This window comes from Gekko japonicus, unplaced genomic scaffold (assembly GCF_001447785.1).
Source record: "Gekko japonicus isolate JY-2015 unplaced genomic scaffold, Gekko_japonicus_V1.1 scaffold644, whole genome shotgun sequence".
Lineage (NCBI taxonomy): Eukaryota > Metazoa > Chordata > Lepidosauria > Squamata > Gekkonidae > Gekko > Gekko japonicus.
Genome location: NW_015160853.1, coordinates 196726 through 217380, shown reverse-complemented (window position 1 = coordinate 217380; position 20655 = coordinate 196726). Strand labels below are relative to the sequence as shown.

Here is a 20655-nt window from a genome sequence, read left to right as displayed (position 1 = left end):
CTTTCAAGGACTCATAATTACTGGGGAATTGTCAAAGCACGAATGTGGACATGCGTAGAACCACAGGGGACCTAACAGTATAAAAGGAAAGCCACAGAGGCCTTTGTATGACAACAAAAGAGTCTGGATTGCACCTCATGTGTGTCAGAGATAGCATTGCCTGTGACCAAGCCACACCTTATGTCCAGTCAGGGCCTTTTTTTCTGGAGGAACACACGGGAACGGAGTTCCGGAACCTCTTTGACAAAATTCTTTTTGAAATGTTTTAAAAGTTCATGGGTTTTCAGTATACACACTGAAAACTTCATTTCCCTCTTGAGAGTCCTGGCACCTCTTCGTGCAATAATATTTAGAGTGGACCGGTCTAACACCAGAGACTGCCCATCTCTTCCGGAACCCAGAGGGAGCAAGAGGGTATTCAGTTCTGGTGCTTCAACGTCCTCCTCTGTCTGCTGCACGACAAAAATAGGGTTGAGTTGGCTACTTACTTAACTGCCTCTTACAGAGGCAACCCTAATTGAATTTCTGGTCCGATCCAATTCTTCCTGAAGCTGGCTACAAAGGTAGACTACGGCTACATCTGCAGTAGGGGTGATCATGGATAAGGTCCTACAGTTCTCTCCCTTACATGCCCATTACCTTCATGACTTTCCCCCCAAGGAAATGCAGAATGTACATTGTACCGTGAACTATACCCACCCAATATTGGACAATATTTGTTACTGCTGAAGCTATGGAAAACAGATGTAAGCTTCTGTTTGGGGCAAACAGGTATCCTGGACTCCAGTTTGGCTCTTGTGAACGATGGTTATTTCTGGTTACCCACTACAAAAACGGACGTGGTTTTTTCGAGATCAGAGAATCAGAAACTAACGGGACTCTAGTGGCACCTTAAAAAGACTACCACAAAGACTAACGAGTTTTTGTTTTGCTGTAGCACAAGCCTTTCATGGACTAGAGTCCACTTTGGCTTATGGCAGAATAAAAACTTACTAGTCCTTAAGGTACCACAAGACTCCTGCTTAGTCTGGATCTCGAGAACCCATAAGAAAATGAGACTTTCCTCTCCCCCCACCCCCACCCCAAAGAGCATACTGTACAGTAAATTTCCTTTGGGGAAAAACTGGAGCAAATGCTCCCTCTAAGCCATGGAGTCTTGTGAGCAAAGATTCTACTTTGTGAGCTACTGGCATTAAAGTTGTGAGCGAGCGATTTGGCCGCTGCATAAATTAGTTTGCTCTGGAGCTATCCTTCCTAAGAGAAAAATGTGTGAGCCGGAGGCTAAAAAACTCTGAACTAGCTCACGCTAACTCATCTTAGGGGGAACACTGCAGTCATTTTTAAGCCCCGTCGATTTCAGTGGCAAAGAAATTTAGGCATGTGCTCAGCTCTCCCAGTAAAAACAGAGGGAGTTTCAAAGGCTTAATTTTGGCTAGACAGATCCTTCAGTTTGCGGTGAATTGTGGGGGGTCGGCAGGAATCAGGGTAGGTTCAGGTGTGGATCTGGCCAGTCAAAAATAAAACTCGGAAATCCTAATATGTATGAGCAATCCTTGCCATGCATCTCAAGGGGCTCTCTGGATCATGGCCAATGAGGTAATGGTGAACCCAAGTGTAAATAAGATCAAAAATTTAATGTATTACAATCTAGGTTCCAGTTCAAGGAATTCTATCACTGGGGTCTCCCGAGAGATTTAATACACATTCATACCCATAAAATATGAGGTTAGGTGCCCCTGGTTTCCCACCCATCCAATTATTGTCGGGTTAATAAGAATGATTTGTGTTTAGAAGAAGAAAAAAATATAGATAGATAAGATAGCCAAAAACACATTACTACAAAAGCGGGTGAATGCAGGAACGTCCTTTTGACTTGGCAGGCTTTATGTGAAGCTTGAACTGCAAATTAAAAAACAAAAATGGAAACAAAAATGTTAGAAATAATAGCAATACAAAAAAGGAGAGAGAAAAAGAAAAAAAAAACAATGGGGGAAAAAGCTTTTCCAGCTTTCTGCCTCTTGCTGGGGAGATTCATGCAGAGGGCTTGTTATGGAACAAGAAGGAACAAACAAACAAACAAAATTTCATCCTTTTACATTTAAAATCCATGCTAATTATAATACTGCGCTAAAGCAAGACACTTGAAGCAACGATGCAACACACAAACCAAAGCTACACTGCATTTGAAAATTCAGGGCTTCGGCCGACTAAATGGAATATTGTAAAACAAACAATGTGCTTTCATTGGCTGATCTCAGTGCATTTTGCAGATTTAGGCTTCCAATTCAGTGGCTGTCTTTAGAAGCTGTCCTGTACCAAAATAGCTTATTTACTATATCAGCATTGCTAAATAGTACTTTCTCAAGACCCTCAGGTGGCTGAGCCGCCCACTGTTTCCTCGCTCTGATCTCCACATTCCTTTGTTTAGGCTATATTTGTGGCACAAGAATACCCTAACCCTGCCCTATCAAATGCGTGCACTTCATTTCAGGTATGCCCTGGGAAGCCCTGTCCAATCACAGGCTCCTAGCAAAAGCACTGCCATGGGATATGCACGTATAACTGTGCCGTGACAGTCTATAGTCACAAGAATTGCGTAGGGTTGCCAAACTCCAGGTGGGGCTGGAAGACCTTCCGGAATTACAGAAGAAGAGATTGGATTCATACCCTTACCTTCACTCGGAGTCTCAGAGCGGCTTACAAACTCCTTTCCCTTCCCCTCCCCACCACAGACACCCTGTGAGGTAAGCGGGGCTGAGAGAGCTCTGACAGAAACTGCTCTTTTTCAAGGACAGCTCTGACAGAACTATGGCTTGCCCAAGGTCATCCAGCAGCTGTGGGTGGAGGAGTGGGGAATCAAACCCAGTTCTCCCAGATTAGAGTCTGCGCACTTTACCACTACACCAAGCTGGGTCTCACCAAACAGCTGACTTCCAGACAACAGAGTTCAGTTCTGGAGGAAATCGCTGTTTTGGAGAGTGGATTCTGTGGCATTAGACCCACTTAAGGTCCCTCCCCAGGCTCCATCCCCAAATCTCCAGGGATTTCCCACGCTGGAGTTGGCAACCCTAGACCTGTGCCATGTTTGAAGCAGCCTTTAATATGTGGCAATCTCAAGTATGAATGTTCTGTTTCTATGATATCTACAGCGATGAAGTACAGCCGTATTTGGGGGGACGGACGGACTCCAGAACACTAGGCTAGAACGAGCACGCAGGTACCAAAAAGGCTTTATAAATCTGAGATGGAATGAATACTAAAAGAGATAAAAGTGGCATTAGGAGCCTCATCTGCCCCCCTTTTAAGTCACGCTTCTAGCCCTCATTGCGGCAGAAAAAAGCCAGGCACATAGCTGAAGCATATGGTAAAATCATACGTCCTACTTGAAAAAGTAGAATCTGATCCGTACGTGGTAAATCGCTTCCCCTGCTCTCTCCCATTTGCATCCCTTGGAGAGCTTTGGGGGGGGGATCTCTCCCCCCACCTCGAGATCTCAATCGATGCTAAATCGCTAAGGAGGGGATGCACCTCTGTGCCTAAAGTCTTTGCCCTCTGTACATGGTGGGGATATATGTTGTGGTACCTGGGCTGCCAGCTCTGGGGTTGTGAAACTGGGGATTTGGGGTAGAATTTGGGGAGTCTGGAGCTTCGGGGGGGGGGGGAGGGGGTGTGGGGGTTGGGGGGGGGGGGGAAAGGGGCTCGGCAAGGACGCAATGCCACAGAGCCCACCCTTCCCATGCCCCCTAGACCCTTGTAGTTTGGAGTTCGGTTGTAAATCCATGAGAACTCCAGACCCCTCCTCAAGAACTGGAAATCCTATCTGGCACTCAAGCGTGAAATCCAAAACTGTGTTGATTAGACTTGTTACAGATCAAAACGGGTGGCCGTGTTAGTCTGTCTGTAGCAGTAGAAAAGAACAAGAGCCAGGTAGCACCTTAAAGATGAGGAGGAGGAGGAGGAGGAGGAGGAGGAGGAGAAGGAGAAGGAGAAGGAGAAGGAGAAGGAGAAGAAGAAGAAGAAGAAGAAGAAGAAGAAGAAGAAAGAAGAAGAAGAAGAAGAAGAAGAAGAAGAAGAAGAAGAAGAAGAAGAAGAAGAAGAAGAAGAAGAAAAAAGAAGAGGAGATTGGATTTATACCCCACCCTTCACTCGGAGTCTCAGAGCGGCTTACAATCTCCTTCCCCACAACAGACACCCTGTGAGGTCGGTGGGGTGAGAGAGCTCTTTCGAAAACTGCTCTTTTGAGAACAGCTCTCAGAGAACTGTGGCCTGACCAAGGTCACACCAGCAGCTGCATGTGGAGAAGTGGGGAATCAAACCCAGTTCCCCAGATTAGAGTCCATGATCCTAACCACTACACCAAACTGGCTCTCTATTTAAACAGACCGATAAGCTTGAGTATCTGGGACACAGGATTAACTGGCAGCTCCCATTCCACAAGGGTGCTAAATAACAAAGCTTCTACTGTACTGGTTTTTCTTCACTCACTGGCATTTGTCTGCTCTGATAAAGATATTTAAAACTAAAATCTAAGCTACAAATAGAAGGACGACTGCTTTTGTTTTGAAACTGAAAAGGTGCTGTGTAATGATTCCATTTTTGGGGTGTGTGTTTCTTTAAATGTTTAGTGTGACTGCAGTAATGTAAGGAGAATGATAGAGGGAGACAAGTGTGATCTGATTGGCTGATGACAGAGTGTGGGAGGAGAGATGTCTATGAGGTGATTCTATGTTCTGGAAGAGACGAGTGTGGAGAGTTTTTTGTGAGAGTCTGTGTGACAGAGGAAGCAGTTGGAACTTAGTTCAGCCTCTGTGGCTATATTTGAGCAAGAGAGTAGCCTGTGTGGCTATATGAGCAAGAGAGTTCAGCCTGTGTGGCTATATATATGAGAGAGAGATAAGCCTGTCAGAATTGAGTTTTGGTGTTATGAGAGACTGTGTGTGATGCCAAACTTTGTCAGTTATATTTTCTTTCTTCAACAACAGTTCAAAAATACCCAGAAACCTATTTTGTTCTTTTATAAATAAATCATTATTTGTTTAAACTTATCCCAGCAATCAGAACAGTCCTTCCTCAGGGCCACATAGTCCTCTGAAGTGCCCAGACACTGGGTCATTCTACCAAAATAGAGAGAGTTGGAATTTTTAATTCCTGGTGGCAGCACAAATCCACTAAGTTCATGTATACAGAGTGTGGTTTAAAGGAGAAACAGTCTCCCCAACAAGCAGGACGCCACGTGCTGCCTTGTAAAATCTATATATCTAATAGCGAAGTGGCCCCCGTGCGTGCGGATACCTATATCCACGCACCGGGGGCACTTGGGGGGGGAGGGAGATTTTTGTGCACACGTGGGACGGTCCCCAGGTGTGCACAAAAATCTTAAAACCTGGAAAAAAAATCGGGGGGATACTTAAATCCCCCCAAAAGTCACAGAGCGTCCCCTGCGCATGCGCAGGGAACGCTCTGCACGGCGGCTGTAAGCGGCGCGGGCCTCACTTCGAAGGGGGGGGGAAGAGAGAGAGAGAGAGTGAGAGACTGGGGGTGGGAAAGAGAGAACGGGGGGAAAGAGGGGGGTCGGCAAACCGGGGGTGGTAGTTGGGTGTGTGTGGAGGAGACGGGGGAACCGACGGGAGGGGGGGAAGCTTACCTGCTTCTTCCTCCTCCGCTTGCTCTGTGTGGAGCTCCCCCGCTCCTCCCCCCGCGATTTTCGCGGGTCCCCTTTCTTGTGTATTATATTGCATACAAGGATAACCCTTCTGCAGACAAAAGGCTTTTCCTTGCCTCTGTATTTCTGTTGCTTGGGGGTCTGCTCTGCACGTGTTTTGCTCATTCTCGTGGTCAATTCAATATTACTTAGCTTTACGTCCAGTGTGTTTCCCTAAAAATTTAAATTGCAGGTTTTTTATGCCATATATCTCCTGCCAACCTAGCAGTTCGAAAGTAATTGCAAGTAGATAAATAGGTACGTCCCCCTCGGCGTTTAGTCATGCTGGCCACACGACCACAGAGAAGTCTTCGGACAGGTTGAGAAAGAGGTACTTTTCTCCCTTTCTCACAATACAAGAACTTGTGGGCATTCAATGAAATTGCTGAACAGATGGGTTAGAACAAATAAAAGGAAGTACTTCTTCACCCAAAGAGTGATTAACACATGGAATTCACTGCCACAGGAGGTGATGGTGGCTACAAGCATGGACGGCTTCAAGAGGGAATTGGATAAACATATGGAGCAGAGGTCCATCAGTGGCTATTAGCCACAAGGTATAGATAGGGATTCTCAGGCTGGGGCAAGTGATGCTCTGTGTTCTTGGTGCTTGGGGGGGGCGACAGTGGGAGGGCTTCTAGTGTCCTGGCCCCACTGCTGGACCTCCTGATGGCCCCTGGTATTTTTGGCCACTGTGTGACAGAGTGTTGGACTGGATGGGCCATTGGCCTGATCCAGCATTGGCTTATGCTCTTATGACAGCACTGGCTCTTCGGCTTAGGAATGGAGATGAGCACCACTCCCTAAAGTTGGATTCAACTACCTTTCGAGCAAGGGAAACCTTTACCTTTATGCCACACATACAGAGATGTAATATAGAACCAACCACTAGAGGGGGCAAAACACATGCAGAATGAGGTGGGGGGGCGCCAAGCAACAGGAACTCACAAGTGAGGAAATTGAGAACGTGGAAGAGCCCAAAAACATGTAGCATCGCAGCTGTACCTGAAGCAGGGCTCATTCCTGGAATCCTATCCCTCCTGCCCAATGCCAGCACACCGCCCAAAAAGATATATTAGCAACAGCAGAAAAGTGCCCCCGAGCGCACACAGAGTGCATTTCCTTCACTGATGAATAATCACAACCCAGCCCGGTGTATCTGGGGTTCTGGGGAAGGACATCCCAATGGTAAAAACTATGTGAGGGCTGATACGTCTCATCTGGAGACTGAACGTCAGCCAAGAACTAAACACGTCAGTCACCATCAGGCAGGGGGTTCTCCTGCGCACATCCCACTGGAGCTGATTGAGAGCATCGTGATGTGTTCTCACGCAGCCTTCTTTCTTCTCAGTGGGACGTTCACGGCAGAATGAGTCTCTTTCCCACGCCCCCCAACAGACACACAATCAAGCGGGTTTGTGGGATATTTGTCACAAGCATCTGGAGCTCCCTGCTCTCAAATTGGGACCATTGGTCCACCCAACTCTTCTGAAGGGCAGCATCTCTCCAGGGTCTCAGGCCGAGAAAGCTCTTTCTTAACAGCTGTTGCACAAGATCCTTTAACTAGAGATGCCGGGGACTGAACCCAAGAGCTTCCGTGTGTGAGCCACAGCCCTTTCTCCATGCATATGGGCAAGAAAGATACAAGATCAAAGGAGGAAGAAGAAGAAGAAGAGGAGGAGGAGGAGAAGAAGAAGAGGAGGTGGAGGAGGAGGAGAAGAGATTGGATTTACACCCCGCCCTTAACTTGGAGTCTCAGAGCAGCTTACAAAACTCCTTTCCCTTCCCCTCCCCACCGCAGACATCCTGTGAGGTAGGTGGGGCTGAGAGAGCTCTTTTCAGCTGTCCTTGAGAACAGCTCTGCCAGAACTATGGCTTGCCCAAGGTCATCCAGCAGCTGCAAGTAGAGGAGTGGGGAATCAAACCCGGTTTTCCCAGATTAGAGTCCGCGCACTTAACCACTACACTGAAACAGTAATGCTCCACCACTGAGCCACCGCCCTTTCTCCGTGCATATGGGCAAAAAAGATATGAGATCAAAGGAGACAGCGTAAGTCCAGAACGTGTCACGTTGGAGAGCAGAACGTTAAGTTTTTATTTACAAACTGAACTGAGTTTGGAGTCAGACCTTGTCAGCTATCGCTGCTACGGATGTTAAAAATGGAAACAGTTTTACTGGCAAAGGTGATATCTCCCACATAAAGCTTTGTCCAAAATAGACATCTTCCAAAAGGATTCTTCATTACCATGTAAAAAATAATAAAATTAATGCGTTTGATTTTTCTTCCTTTTCCTCAGTAAGAAGCAAAACCTACCACTGGGGAGGGACCCCATTCGTCTCTTTCTTTTTGTAAAATTGGGAATTAGAACTTTAACTACAGCAGAGGTTTGGCTGAGCTAGTCTGGTCCCGCCAACACAAACGATCACTCCTGTGGAATGCTACGGGCTAACTAATTCACTGTGGCATCAGCTTTCCCGAGCAAGAGCCCAACAGAGGCGTGAAGCTGCATCGCAAAGTGGCAATTTTATATATTTACGTTTCAGAAATGCTCTGTTACCCCTTGCCTTTTAAAGGCTTTTTGACTCCACCATCTACAACCATTCCCCCAACCTGGCCCACTGCACCCGCGTGCACTATATAATTATCAATTTATGTTTATTTTATTTACTTACTACCCCCCCCCCCAATGGCAGCCCAAAACAGCTTACGCTGGACTCTCCTCCTCCATTTTATCCTCACAACAACCCTGTGAGGTAGGCTAGGGTGAGAGTGTGTGACTGGCCCAAGGTCACCCGGCAAGGTTCCAGGCAGGAGTGTGGATTTGAACCTGGGTCTCCCAGATTCTAACGCAACACTCTATCCCGCTACTCCGCACTGGATCACACTTCGTGCCAGTTGGGTTCTACTTCATGGAAAACTTATGCCACAACAAACCAGTTTAAAGGAAACCAAGACTCTTTTGTTGCTTTAATCAGCATTAAGAGCTACGAGAGAGAGAGAGAACACACATGAAAAATATCCTTTGGCGGATCGGTTCCTGCTGATGGAGGTGCAACTAAGAGAATCTCCACACAAGTGGTTTTGTGGCTGACTGGTACTCCGAATTGAAGAGGCCTTGTTCAGAGGGGATCGATCCCTGTTCCAAAACGGATCAGAGTTGCCGTCGCAACACAGGAGTCTAGCTTGACGCTCCTGCAGTGAGCAGTAATTTTAAAACTGCGTTTTTCAAAGTGCACCTCCCATTTGATTATTACTGTTGCCCACCAGAGCGACAAGTGGTAAACAGCAGGTTAAGACCAGTGTTCCCTCTAGGCTGAGTTAGTGTGAGCTAGCTCACAGCTTTTTAGCCTCCAGCTCACACATTTTTATCTTAGCTCAGGAAGGATGGCTCCAGAGCAAACTAATTTATACAGTAGCCAAATCGCTCGCTCACAACTTTACTACCAGTAGCTCACAAAGTAGAATTTTTGCTCACAAGACTCCACAGCTTAGAGGGAACATTGGTTAAGACGCATCCCAGATCGGTGACGGAAAGTGCTGTCAACTGCAGCCGACTCAGAAGAGTTGAAGAAGAGATTGGATTTATACCCCGCCCTTCACTACCCGAAGGAGTCTCAGAGCGGTTTACAAACTCCTTTCCTTTCCTCTCCCCACCACAGACACCCTGTGAGGCAGGTGGGGCTGAGAGAGCTCTCCCGAGAACTGCCCTTGAGAGAACAGCTCTGAAAGAACTTGTGACCGACCCAAGGTCACACCAGCAGCTGCATGCGGAGGAGTGGGGAATCAAACCCGGTTCTCCCAGATTAGAGTCGCGCTCTTAACCAATACACCAAACTGGCTCTCTTAGGGTGAAGGCTTTCAAGGAAAGAGGTGGACAGAGGTGGTTTGCCACTGCCTGTCTCTGCATAGTGACCCTTGGCTTCCTTGGTGGTTTCCCACCCAAGTACTAACCGGGGCTGACCCTGCTTAGCTTCCGTGTCCTGACAAGACTGGGCTAGCCTGGGCCCTCCAGGTCAAGCCAGGTTCCAGGTTACGTTTTTATGACACGAGAGAGTTCCCACAAGTCGTTCCCGTGGTCACAAAATCTGTACAAAGGTGACAAGCAAAAGTGAAACTATGCAGATACAGTGAGTGCGTGATTTGAAAAGAGTCCTATGTATTTTACCCAGGAGTGGCTTACAAGAGCATTCTGATGTCGTGAAAATGTAACCAAGGAAACGCCTGGACAACAGAGCTGCTTGCCTCGTTCGTGGGCCAGTCGCCCTGTCCCGGGGCCGTCTCCTGTCCCACACGCCCGCTGGTCTCAGCGGCTACCGGTATCTCAGAGGCCAAGCTAGCAAAGGACACTGTGCCCGTGTGTGGAATGGTAAGACAACAGGGCAGCCGCCAAGATGAGCAAAGAAAGGTTGAAGACCATCCTGATGGGAGGGGAAGGACTAGGCCAGTGGTGGCGAACCTATGGCACGGGTGCCAGAGGTGGCACTCAGAGCCCTCTCTGTGGGCACGCGTGCCATCGCCCCAACCAGGCCCAGACCGTCATTAAAGTGTCGAATTCTCTGCCAAATAATTTTAAGTAAACGAAAGCATTTGGGATTGCTTTCCTTACTTTGTTTGGATCCTCTTAAGTTAATGTATGAGTTGTTTTTTCTAAAGTAAAACCTCAGGATTAATGTTAAATTGCCGTGTTGGCACTTTGCGATAAATAAGTGGGTTTTGGGCTGCAGTTTGGGCACTCGGTCTCTAAAAGGTTCGCCATCACTGGACTAGGTCGTCCCACTGTCAGCTTAAGAAACAGGGCCGCACCTTCAGCATATTCCATTTTCTCAGACCAGCTCTGCAAAAATACTTTGTAAGTTTTCTAAGAGGTCACTAATAAAAAGGGGCATCCATGTGGCCCTTGAAAGGGCCATTGTTCCTTCACTAAAGGATCCACTTACGGCCAAAGATCAGAGTCCTACACGTATGCAGTGCTCCAATTACCGGCGATGGCAGGCAGATGGCGCTCATCACACACAATACGGGTTTCTCTCTCTCTCAGTCTCTATCACTACCAACAACAAGGCACAGACTGCCCATGTGTGGGAGAGACTCATGGGATCACGGCCAAGAGAGCTGAACGTTTCTAGTAAGTGTCACGAGAGCAATATACCCAATATGATTCCTGCTTGACAGCTCTGGCTAGTAGAAGATAATGGACTTGGCACTGCATGAAATACATTCACAACATTAACCAGAGGTGTTGCTAGTTACAACACCGACTCTTTAGGCTTGGCACTTGGAGAGTCTGTGTTGAAAACAACTGACTAGCGTACATACAGCGTTCGCTTTGGGTGTCCGTTATGGATAAAGGATCAGGTTGCAGGGTCCTGTGCCAACGCCCACCCTAGGACTTTGCCTTCACACGATCCCCGTCTCCATATTTATTGTTAAACCAAACTTGGGGGTGTTCCCAGCTTGGATTCTGGAGCACAGAGACATGATCCTAAGGAATTACACCGATCCCTCAGTAATGGTTAACTTCCAAGACAGAATCTGCACTGCTGGGCCTATTATGCGTTAGTCTCTTTGTTTTTAACACGGTCCTTTAAAGCATCAGCAGGGGGAGAGGGAAGAGAGTGAGGATTTAAGAGGCCACGACAGGTTTCGGCTCAAGAACAGAAATCGGTCACTACTGCCAAGTTGACTCAGCCGGGTGCTGGATGGCTCACTCACTGCTCTCTGCTTTCCGACTGCTCTCCTACTATCAAAATAATCAGCTTTACAAAATAGTATTTAGATACCCTCTGTATAAAAATATAGGACGTAGCTCCCTCCCCACCCATCCCCTTTGTCTCTTAGGGGGGGGAAAAATATTTTATTTGATCAGTCCGGTTTTAAAAATAAAAATAAAAATGGGGGAGGAGGTGAGGAATGCTCAGTTTCCAGTCGGATAATGGGAAGAAGCGAATACAGACATGCAACAGGAACAGAAGCACACCGGAACAGAAGCCCACAGAGCTCGACCGGAGACAACGGCTTACTTTTTCTTGTCCTTTTCTTTCTTGGTTTGTTGAGAGCCGGCCTGTTGGCCCTGAGATTGTAATAGTTGGGCTGCTGCCTTCTTCTTCTGGAAGGTGTTCAGCTCTTCCTCGAGTTCCTTCTTTTTGTCTTCTACCTTCTTCTTCTCTTCTTGGTGGGTCCGCTTTAGGTGGTCAAACTTCTCATGAAGCTGTCCGGGGGGGGGGGGGGGGAGGGGGGGGGGGGGGGGAGAACGGTTGGGAGAGGGAAATAAAAATATGGTTTGTTAAGTACAGAAAATTCTGCTGGGAAACTGGAAGTCAAGCCTTGAAGGGAAGGATTTCCCCCCCCCAGGATCCAAACCACGGATCTTATCACCTGAGGCTGGGACCTAGAAGAGTGAAATATATGGAGAGTTCACCACAACGGGCCTTAAAGAATGAATAGGGGATTATGGGTGTGCAATACCAGCCATAACTGACAAGCAATATGAAGTCTCTTGACTGGCCAAGGTTGCTATAAATATCAGATTAGCTGGCTGTTCTGTCCTGGTCAATAGAGCAGCATTTTTCTCCTGCAGAACAGTGGACTATAGCGCAAGGCGAGGGTTGCCAGATCCCCTTGTTGTGCCACCAGGGGGATTTGGGGGGCATTCTGGGACATCCCCGACGTGATGATGTCACCCGGAAATGACATCACCACGTCAGGGATGTTGTGCAGCGACGCTCTGGTTTGAGGGCAAACTCTATGGTAAAACCAACTTCAAACTATAGAGTTTTGCCCTCAAACCAGAGCGTCACCGCATGACACCCCCGCTGTGATGACGTCACTTCTGGGTGGTGTCACTGTGTTGGCGACATCACGGAGCGACATTGCCGTTTGGGGGTGGGGTCTCCCCTGAAAACTGGGGTAACCCCCACCGGGACCTGTGGACTGGAAGCCCTACTCAAGGCTTGCTCCTGTTTCTCCCCACAGCTCCATCTCCTAGTTTCATTGACCAAGGGCTGGGAATTCAAACAGTTCTGGTTTGGCCACTGACCAGCTGTGGAGTCACCTAGCTGTGTTTTCCAAAAGGGAACACAGAAATTTGGGCTGTCCGCTGACAGTCACTGGCCAAACCCTTCAGCTGTAGCCACCCCACCGTGACCCACTTACATCCTTTTCGGCTTCTTTCAGCTCGGCTTCTTTCTCCTTCACCCGCATGACAAACATCTGCCTCATTTCTTCCTCCTTCTTCTGCAGCTCACCGAGGAACTCGGTCCTCTTGGCTTCGTAGGTCTCTTGGAGACTTATTACAAAACATAAAAATCAAGGCAGAAGGGTGGACGGGGAGGAAGAGAAATCCAGATCTCAAGTTAATACCGAGAGTCAGCAATATCATCAGCAGGATCCATTCTCACTCCTTTCCCAAGCCCCACAGCTCCCATTATATCATCTGTCCTCATACCAGAGAGGTGCTACTTGTGGGATTTTTCAACAGTATGAATGCCCCTTGACAAAGGAAGCTCAGGACACATCTTCGCCTCGGAGTTTCTTCTCCCTGTCTCCCCTTTTTCCTCAGAAAAATCTCTCCATCGCTCTTTTTCTCAACTACTTTTCCCCCACAGGGACAAAAATACTTTCCCATCACAAATTTCACCAAACAGCCAAGTCCATGGGGTTACACCAGGTTTACTTCAAGTCGTATCATGGAGGCACCGAGAGAAACTCTCCCCAGCGCAAGCTCTACAAAAAGATTCTTCCATGAGGGAAAAATCTGTCAGAGAGTGGGGGAGGTCAACAAATATGTTTCTCTGTGGTGAAAAACTCAACTCCTTCTTTCCCCACGGCCTGGATTCTGTTTATTTACGCTCTTCTGCATCAACAGATCAAGGCAAGAAACTGCGTGCTGAGCATGAATGCTGCCTCGGTTTTCACATTTCTGAAAACTATTTTCGAACTTTACAACCCTCCGTGCCAGTTCTTAGAACTGCCTGCCAGAGGAACCAAGGAGTTGCTAAAATTTCCCTACCACTGAGGAAGCCCGTTCTCTCTGCTACTCCTCATTTGCCACGTCCTTTTGTAAAATACATGGTTTACCGCCTGCCTCTTAGCCAACTCAGTTTTGAGAGTTTATGGAACACTTACTACTCCCTGTCAGAAAGAAATGTAAGCCAGCTGAAGAGGCCAGGCTGGCTTGAGGAGATGGAATCTGCAGTTCCTTGGGGAGAACGTCTCGATTTGCTGACTTGCACTATGGGACACAAAGAATGGTCTATAGTATCTTATACTCCCCCTCCCCTCTATTTCTTGTCTGGAAATGCCATCTGTCTAGGCCAAAACAGCTATTTCAGGCTCCAGGATCCTGTACTTCTTTCCCTCTCATAACATCTAGCCCTGCTTCAAGTTTTCCCGCCTTCTGGAAGGTGGCGCCCTGGGAGAGGGCCTTCTTGGTTGTGGCACTAAAGATCTGGAACTCTCTCTCTCCAGGGAGATTCGCTTGTCCCCTTCTGTTGCCATCTTCCGCCAGCGGGTAAAAGACCTTTTTTGCTTCGTTTGGCATTCCCTCAGCGATCCCTAGTCCCGACCTGGATAGCCTAGGCCAGTGATGGCGAACCTTTTAGAGACCGAGTGCCCAAACTGCGACCCAAAACCCACTTATTTATCGCAAAGTGCCAACACGGCAATTTAACCTGAATACTGAGGTTTTACTTTAGAAAAAACAACTCATACATTAACTTAAGATGATCCAAACAAAGTAACGAAAGCAATCCCAAATTCTTTCATTTACTTAAAATTATTTGGCAGAGAATTTGACACTTTAATGATGGTCTGGGCCTGGCTGGGGCGATGGCACGCGTGCCCACAGAGAGGGCTCTGAGTGCCACCTCTGGCACCCATGCCATAGGTTCGCCACCACTGGCCTAGGCTAGCCCGATCTTGTCAGATCTCAGAAGCTAAGCAGATTGTCAGATCTCAGAAGCCATTTTGTTGGGAGACTTCCAGAGAATACCAGGGTCGTGACAGGGGAGGCAGCCAATGGCAAACCACCTCTGAATAGATCAAGACGGGACGCCGCGTTAGTCTGTCTGTAGCAGCAGAAAAGAGCCAGAGTCCATGAGCATCTTAAAGACTAATAAAATTTGAGGCAGGGGAGGAGCTTTCGTCAGTCACTGCTCGCTTCACTATCTGAAGAAGTGAGCAGTGACTCACAAAAGCTCATCCCCTGCCACAAATTTAGTTCTTCATTTTTAAGGTGCCACTGGACGCTTGCTCTTTTCCATCTCTGAGTGTCTCTTGCCTTGAACACCCTACAGGGCTGCCATATAAATCAGCTGTGATTTGATGGCACTTTCCATTTCCACGGGGATCCCTCCTTCCTCCTGACCAATGTTTTAATTGCTGTTTTTATGTCGTTGTATGCATTTTAACTCTGCTTTTAACTGTTCTAATGATTTCCGCTTGGGAGGTGGTCAGTGTTCCCTCTAAACCACGGAGTCTTGTGAGCAAAAATTCTACTTTCTGAGCTCCTGGCATTAAAGTTGTGAGCGAGCGATCTGGTCACTGCATAAATCAGTTTGCTCTGGAGCCATCCTTCTTGAGCTAAGACAAAAATCTGTGAGCTGAAGACTAAAAAACTGTGAGCTAGCTCACACTAACTCAGCTTAGAGGGAACACTGGAGGTGGTGATTCTAATGGTTTTAAAATGTGATTTTTATTACAGCAGACCATATTTCGACGACTGCAAAAATGTCTGCGATTTAAATGATATATGTTGTCCTCCCTTACCCCCAGCATTGTTAGTCCCATGTGAATTTCATGAGTAACTGTAAATCGCTCAGAGCCGGCAGCTCTGCATGGATTGAGCGATCAATAAATGGAAAGATTATTATTATTATTATTTATCAATTTTGTTTTAAATAGCCTCAAATGTATGTCATTTAGAAATAAGGGGACATAGTGACATAAGAGGTTTCCTGTCACCAAGGCAAACTTTGTTATCCGTGTTGGGGTCTCAGTCAACGCTTCCTCTTAGCTGTGGGGTCTTGTGAGCAAAAATTCTACTTTGTGAGCTACTGGGCATTAAAGTTGTGAGCGAGCGGTGTGGCTGCTGCATAAACTAGTTTGCTCTGGAGCTCCCTCCCTTCCTGAGCGAAGGCGAAAATGTGTGAGGCAGAGGCTAGAAAACTGTGAGCTAGCTCACACTAACTCGGCTTAGCGGGAACCCTGCTCTCCATGCACCCCGATGCCACAAACACATGAAGCTGCCTTAGACTGAATCAGAACATCAGGGTCAGTATTGGTTACTCTGACTGGCAACAGGTCCCCAGTATTCCCAGTAGAGATCTTTCACATTACCTACTGCCTTCTCCTAACTGGAGAAGCCGGGAACTGAACCGGGGACATTCTGTATGCAAAAGCAGAAGCTCTTCCGTTGAACCACAGCCCTTCCCCCTCAATGGGACACCTTTGGTGTTTGCAACAGTGGAACAAAGCCAGCGCTCATCAGAAAAGAAGATGAGACGGGGAATGTCTTTTTTTGGGAAACTGTGCTTCCCCAAGGTGTGAGCCTCAGTGTTCACCTAATTCTGAAATAAGTCAGAAGAAGAAGAGGAGGAGGAGGAGGAGATTGGATTTATACCCCGCCCTTTCCCTTCCCCTCCCCACAACAGACACCCTGTAAGGCAGGTGGGGCTGAGAGAGCTCTGAGAGAAACTGCAGTTTTTCAAGAACAGCTGTGTCAGAACTGTGGCTTGCCCAAGGTCATCCAGCAGGTGCAAGTGGAGGAGTGGGGAATCAAACCCGGTTCTCCCAGATTAGAGTCCGCGCACTTAACCACTACACCAAACTGGCTCTCGAATCAGAAAGAGAACCTGATACTTTCTTGTGAGCCACTGATGCTTGCCAAACGTCTAAGTAAGGTCTGAGTACATGGCTTTGTGACTTTTGCGGAATTCTCTGCAAGTGTAAAAGATGTTGCTAATAACTAATAGGGCTCTGCGCATTCCTTGCATCGGTGGGATAGCCCTGCAGGCAAAGAATTTGACCTCTGGTGCACAGGCCCATCACCTTGCCTAGCTCCGCTTCCCTCTTCTTGTTTCCATGACCTCTGAGCAGATCAATTTGAAAACATAACAGCTCAGGATTTAGTGAGATCGCAGATGACAAAGGAGGCCCAAACAGAGGGCTCAGGGGGTGGAACTTCAGTGCTTAGATCTTCTCCCTGTCCCATTTTAATTGCGATTTATTTATCTCTAACAGGGAACATCTCTCGTGGAGGCTTGCATTTTCAGGGAATTAAAAAGACCAAGCCACGATTCTCGGAGTACAGAATTCCATGCCAGACGATTTATTTACTTACTTCATTTATACCCTGTCTTTCTCTCCAATGGGGACCCACGCTGGCTTACACTGCTCTCCTCCACTGTATCCTCACAACAATCTTATGAGGTAGGTTAGGCTGAGAGCATGTGACTGGCCCAAGGTCACCCAGCAAGCTTCCTTGACATGGCACAACGAGGATTCGAAGCAGGCTCCCCCAGATTCTAGTCTGACATTCTAACCACCACACCACCCCGGCTCACGTAACAGATTCCCTGGTTACCTGGCACAATCTGGTATTGCCCATGAAACTCGCACACTCCTAGCCTCACCCAGGGCTGAGTGAATGCTACCTCCTGGAGTCTGTTTCTCACTCCCCCCCCCAAGACTGGGAAATCTTGGGAACAGAATAATGCCACCAAACATTTTATGTGATCCCAGTGCCTCAAGTACACCACCCTAATCCTGCACAACAACCTCGTAAGGTAGACCACTGTTTATTATCCAAGTACTATGGATCAATAGACAAGATCACTGCTTTTTAAAGGCCGGTTCAGGTGGGTAGCTGTGTTGGTCTACACTCTGCCAGCTCTGACATCCTTATACTAGAACCCCCTTCTGTGTCTGAGAAGGATGCTGTGCTTTCCTGGGCTGCTGGTTTTGCGGCTCACCTGCTGTCTTCTTACCTGAAAGGTTTGCTGTCGGGGTCTGTGTCTTTGAAGCCCATCTCTTCTAGCTTGCAACGGCGGTAAAGCTCGTAGTGCCGGCTGTGAGTCTGCTCCCTCAGGTCCTCCATGTTGACTCTGATCAACATTTCACGCAGCTTCACGAAGTCACAGTGGTTCTCATTTTCAACTACAAAAAGCGGGTGGGGGAACGGGACAGGGAGAAGGTGCAAATTAGGCGAGGAAAAGGCACGGCCATTTAAATCAAGAATGGGATGGGAACCATAGAGGTTTTTTTCTCTTTTTTAAAACAAAATATTTTTATTTATTTTCAACATTACAACTTAAAACAAAATACAACAAGGTTAACCAGATCCAAACAACAGCACAGCAATGGTAAAGTCACTAGGAAGCCAGGAAATATACATTCAGAATTTAGGTCCCTAAGTGTCTCACATGAACGTAATTATTTCCCGATATTTGGTCGGCAAAGAGGTCAAAAGCTGAGTTGAGTGTTCCATCACGTATTCCGTGAAAGGGAGCCATTTAAGTAAAGTACTGGTATTGACAGTCTTGTCCTCTGCGGTCGCAACAGAATCTGTAATTTTACCCATTGCTAGTAGTTCCCAAATCTTGGCAAACCAGTGTGTAGTAGAAATTGGAGAAGGGTCCATCCAACTAGCATCTACTATAGTTTTAGCCGCTGACAAGAGCGTGGAAATAACCTCATGGTGTATTCGGGGTATTGGGACCTCCAGGGTCATCTAGTCCAACCCCCTGCACAATGCAGGAAATTAACAAATACCTCTCCCCCCCACCCCCAGTGACTGCTGTCCCACACCCAGAAGATGGCAAAAAAACCCTCCAGGATCTCCATCCAAACTGGCCTGGAGAACAATTGCGTTCTGACCCCAAAGTGGCGATCGGCATTTCCCTGGGCGTGTGAGAAAGGGCCACGAGAACTAAGTACTGATGCCACCCCTCCTGCCCTCCCTTCTCATGATCTGCCCAAGTTCACAGAACCAGCATTGCTGTCAGAGGGCCCTCCAGCCTCTGTCTGAAAACCTCCACGGAAGGAGAGCCCGCCACCTCCCGAGGAAGCCTGTTCCACTGAGGAAACTTTTCTTCCATAGGCTAGCCCAACACTCAAATCACTACCTCATCCCATCCCATCATGCCAAAGCATTTTCTCAAGAGTTCAGAGGACTCTGTGTGCCCTTTTTCAGCAACTCGTACAACAGCCCCACAAAGTAGGCCAGTATGGGAGGATAAGGGGCTTGTGTAAGAACCTCAGCAAGTACTTGAGATACGAATCAAGGATTTCTTGGCTTGTGTTCTTTAACTACTCTACTACACCTACTCTAGGTGGGATAATCCTTTGCAACCTACCTCTCAAAGAAAGCTACAAGGGCCACGGTTTATATTTCTTTGCATGTGACATGATAAAGGCACAACTCATAGCAAACCACCACCTCTGAAAATGGGCATTTTTAATCATTTCACCCTGACCTGGATAGCCCAGGCAAGCCTGATCTCGTCAGATCTCGGAAGCTAAGCAGGGTTGGCCGTGGTTAGTACTGGGATGGAAACCACCAAGCCCAGGGTTGCCACACCGAGGCAGGCAATTCCAAACCACCTCTGCTCGTCTCTTGCCTTGAAAACCCTAGAGGTTTGCCACGAGTTAACTGCGACGTGATGGCACCTTCTTTTTTTTAAAAAAATGATTTTATTAAGGATTTTATAACAAGAAGATTTAAAAAGGGGAAAAAAGAAAACTAAGATACACAAAAATAGAGAAATATAAAGAAGGCTTCCGATTTTTCTATGACAAATATAAGATTAAAAATTTAACACTTACTCTGTTATTGCAACCAAATATTATTTCTCTTCTCCCTGTTACTTACAAAAAAAAAAATTCTTTCCCCTTTATTATCAAATCCACAAATTGTCAGTTCATTTTCCCCATTTCATGCAAAAAGTCTATAAGGGGTTTCCAACTGGCAATAAAGGTAGATAATGTTCTTTCGCTGCTCAAGGCGGTAAGCTTAGCCATCTCTGCAAATTCCATTAACTTCATCAACCATTCCTCTTTTGTGGGTAACGGTGGACTTTTCCATTTTTGTGCGTATAAACTTTCCACCACCGTTATTTCTATGCTGAGTGCTTTATAATCCCATAATCCCCCGAACTTCTCCACTAGTGTGCGTGAGCAGTGCTGGCAAGTCGCTTCCGACTTATGGCGACCCTGTGACTTAATTCCTCCAAGGCGTCCTCTTGGATGCACAGCTTGACGTGGTGAGGGGGAGTTGTGTGTGTCAGTGAAGCTGAGAGCAGTACCATAAAGGGTCTGAACTCCTAGTAGAGTCACTCAAGGCAGAATGATCAAAGCTGAGACACCAGACAAAGATGCATCTCCCCGCCCCCCCATGGGGATCAACGGCCACATCATCAGGAGAGGATAGACAGTTCCAGTGGTGATGGGGACAGAGAAGTCCTTGAAGGGTCATTAGTGGGCAGCAGCGGTAGTGGAAGGTGACACTGGCAGAGAACATAAGAGAAGCCAGTGTTGGATCAGGCCAATGGCCCATCCAGTCCAACACTCGGTCACACAGTAGCCAAAAATACCAGGTGCCATCAGGAAGTCCACCAGTGGGGCCAGGACACTAGAAGCCCTCCCACTGTTGGCCGCACCAAGCCTAGTTAATACTGTGCGTAAGGAGGGAGTGGTAACTACTTCTGACCAGTTCTTACTTCGAAAACCCTCTGATGGACAATCTCCATTAGGGGGCAGTTGAGATCCAACTCCGCACAGCACCTGAACTTGCCTCTTACTGTTCATAAGGAATAGAGACTCATTCATTCATCCTGGGTGATACACTTAGGAGAGCGACCCTCGAGTAGCTCAAATAGCACCCCCGCAGGGTTGGAGTGGTGGAAAGTGCCGTCAAGTCACAACCAACTTACGGCAACCCCATAGAGTTTTCAAGGG

At 47.4% G+C, this 20655-nt stretch overlaps 1 protein-coding gene across 3 annotated transcripts in view; it reads right to left on the bottom strand.

The window, feature by feature from the left end:
• The window catches only part of SEPT11 (septin 11), a 74531-nt gene that overhangs the window by 9868 nt on the left and 44008 nt on the right, over window positions 1-20655 (bottom strand). For 2 of the 3 annotated variants that reach the window (XM_015421235.1, XM_015421220.1), the window contains exons 6-8: window positions 17688-17856; window positions 12856-12988; window positions 11724-11911 (exon numbers count right to left, since the gene is read on the bottom strand). In XM_015421235.1, coding sequence (XP_015276721.1) covers window positions 11724-11911; window positions 12856-12988; window positions 17688-17856 — 490 coding nt within the window. Of the gene's footprint in view, window positions 1-1458; window positions 1900-11723; window positions 11912-12855; window positions 12989-17687; window positions 17857-20655 lie in introns of those variants that run through there. The other variant, XM_015421227.1, reaches the window with a different exon arrangement.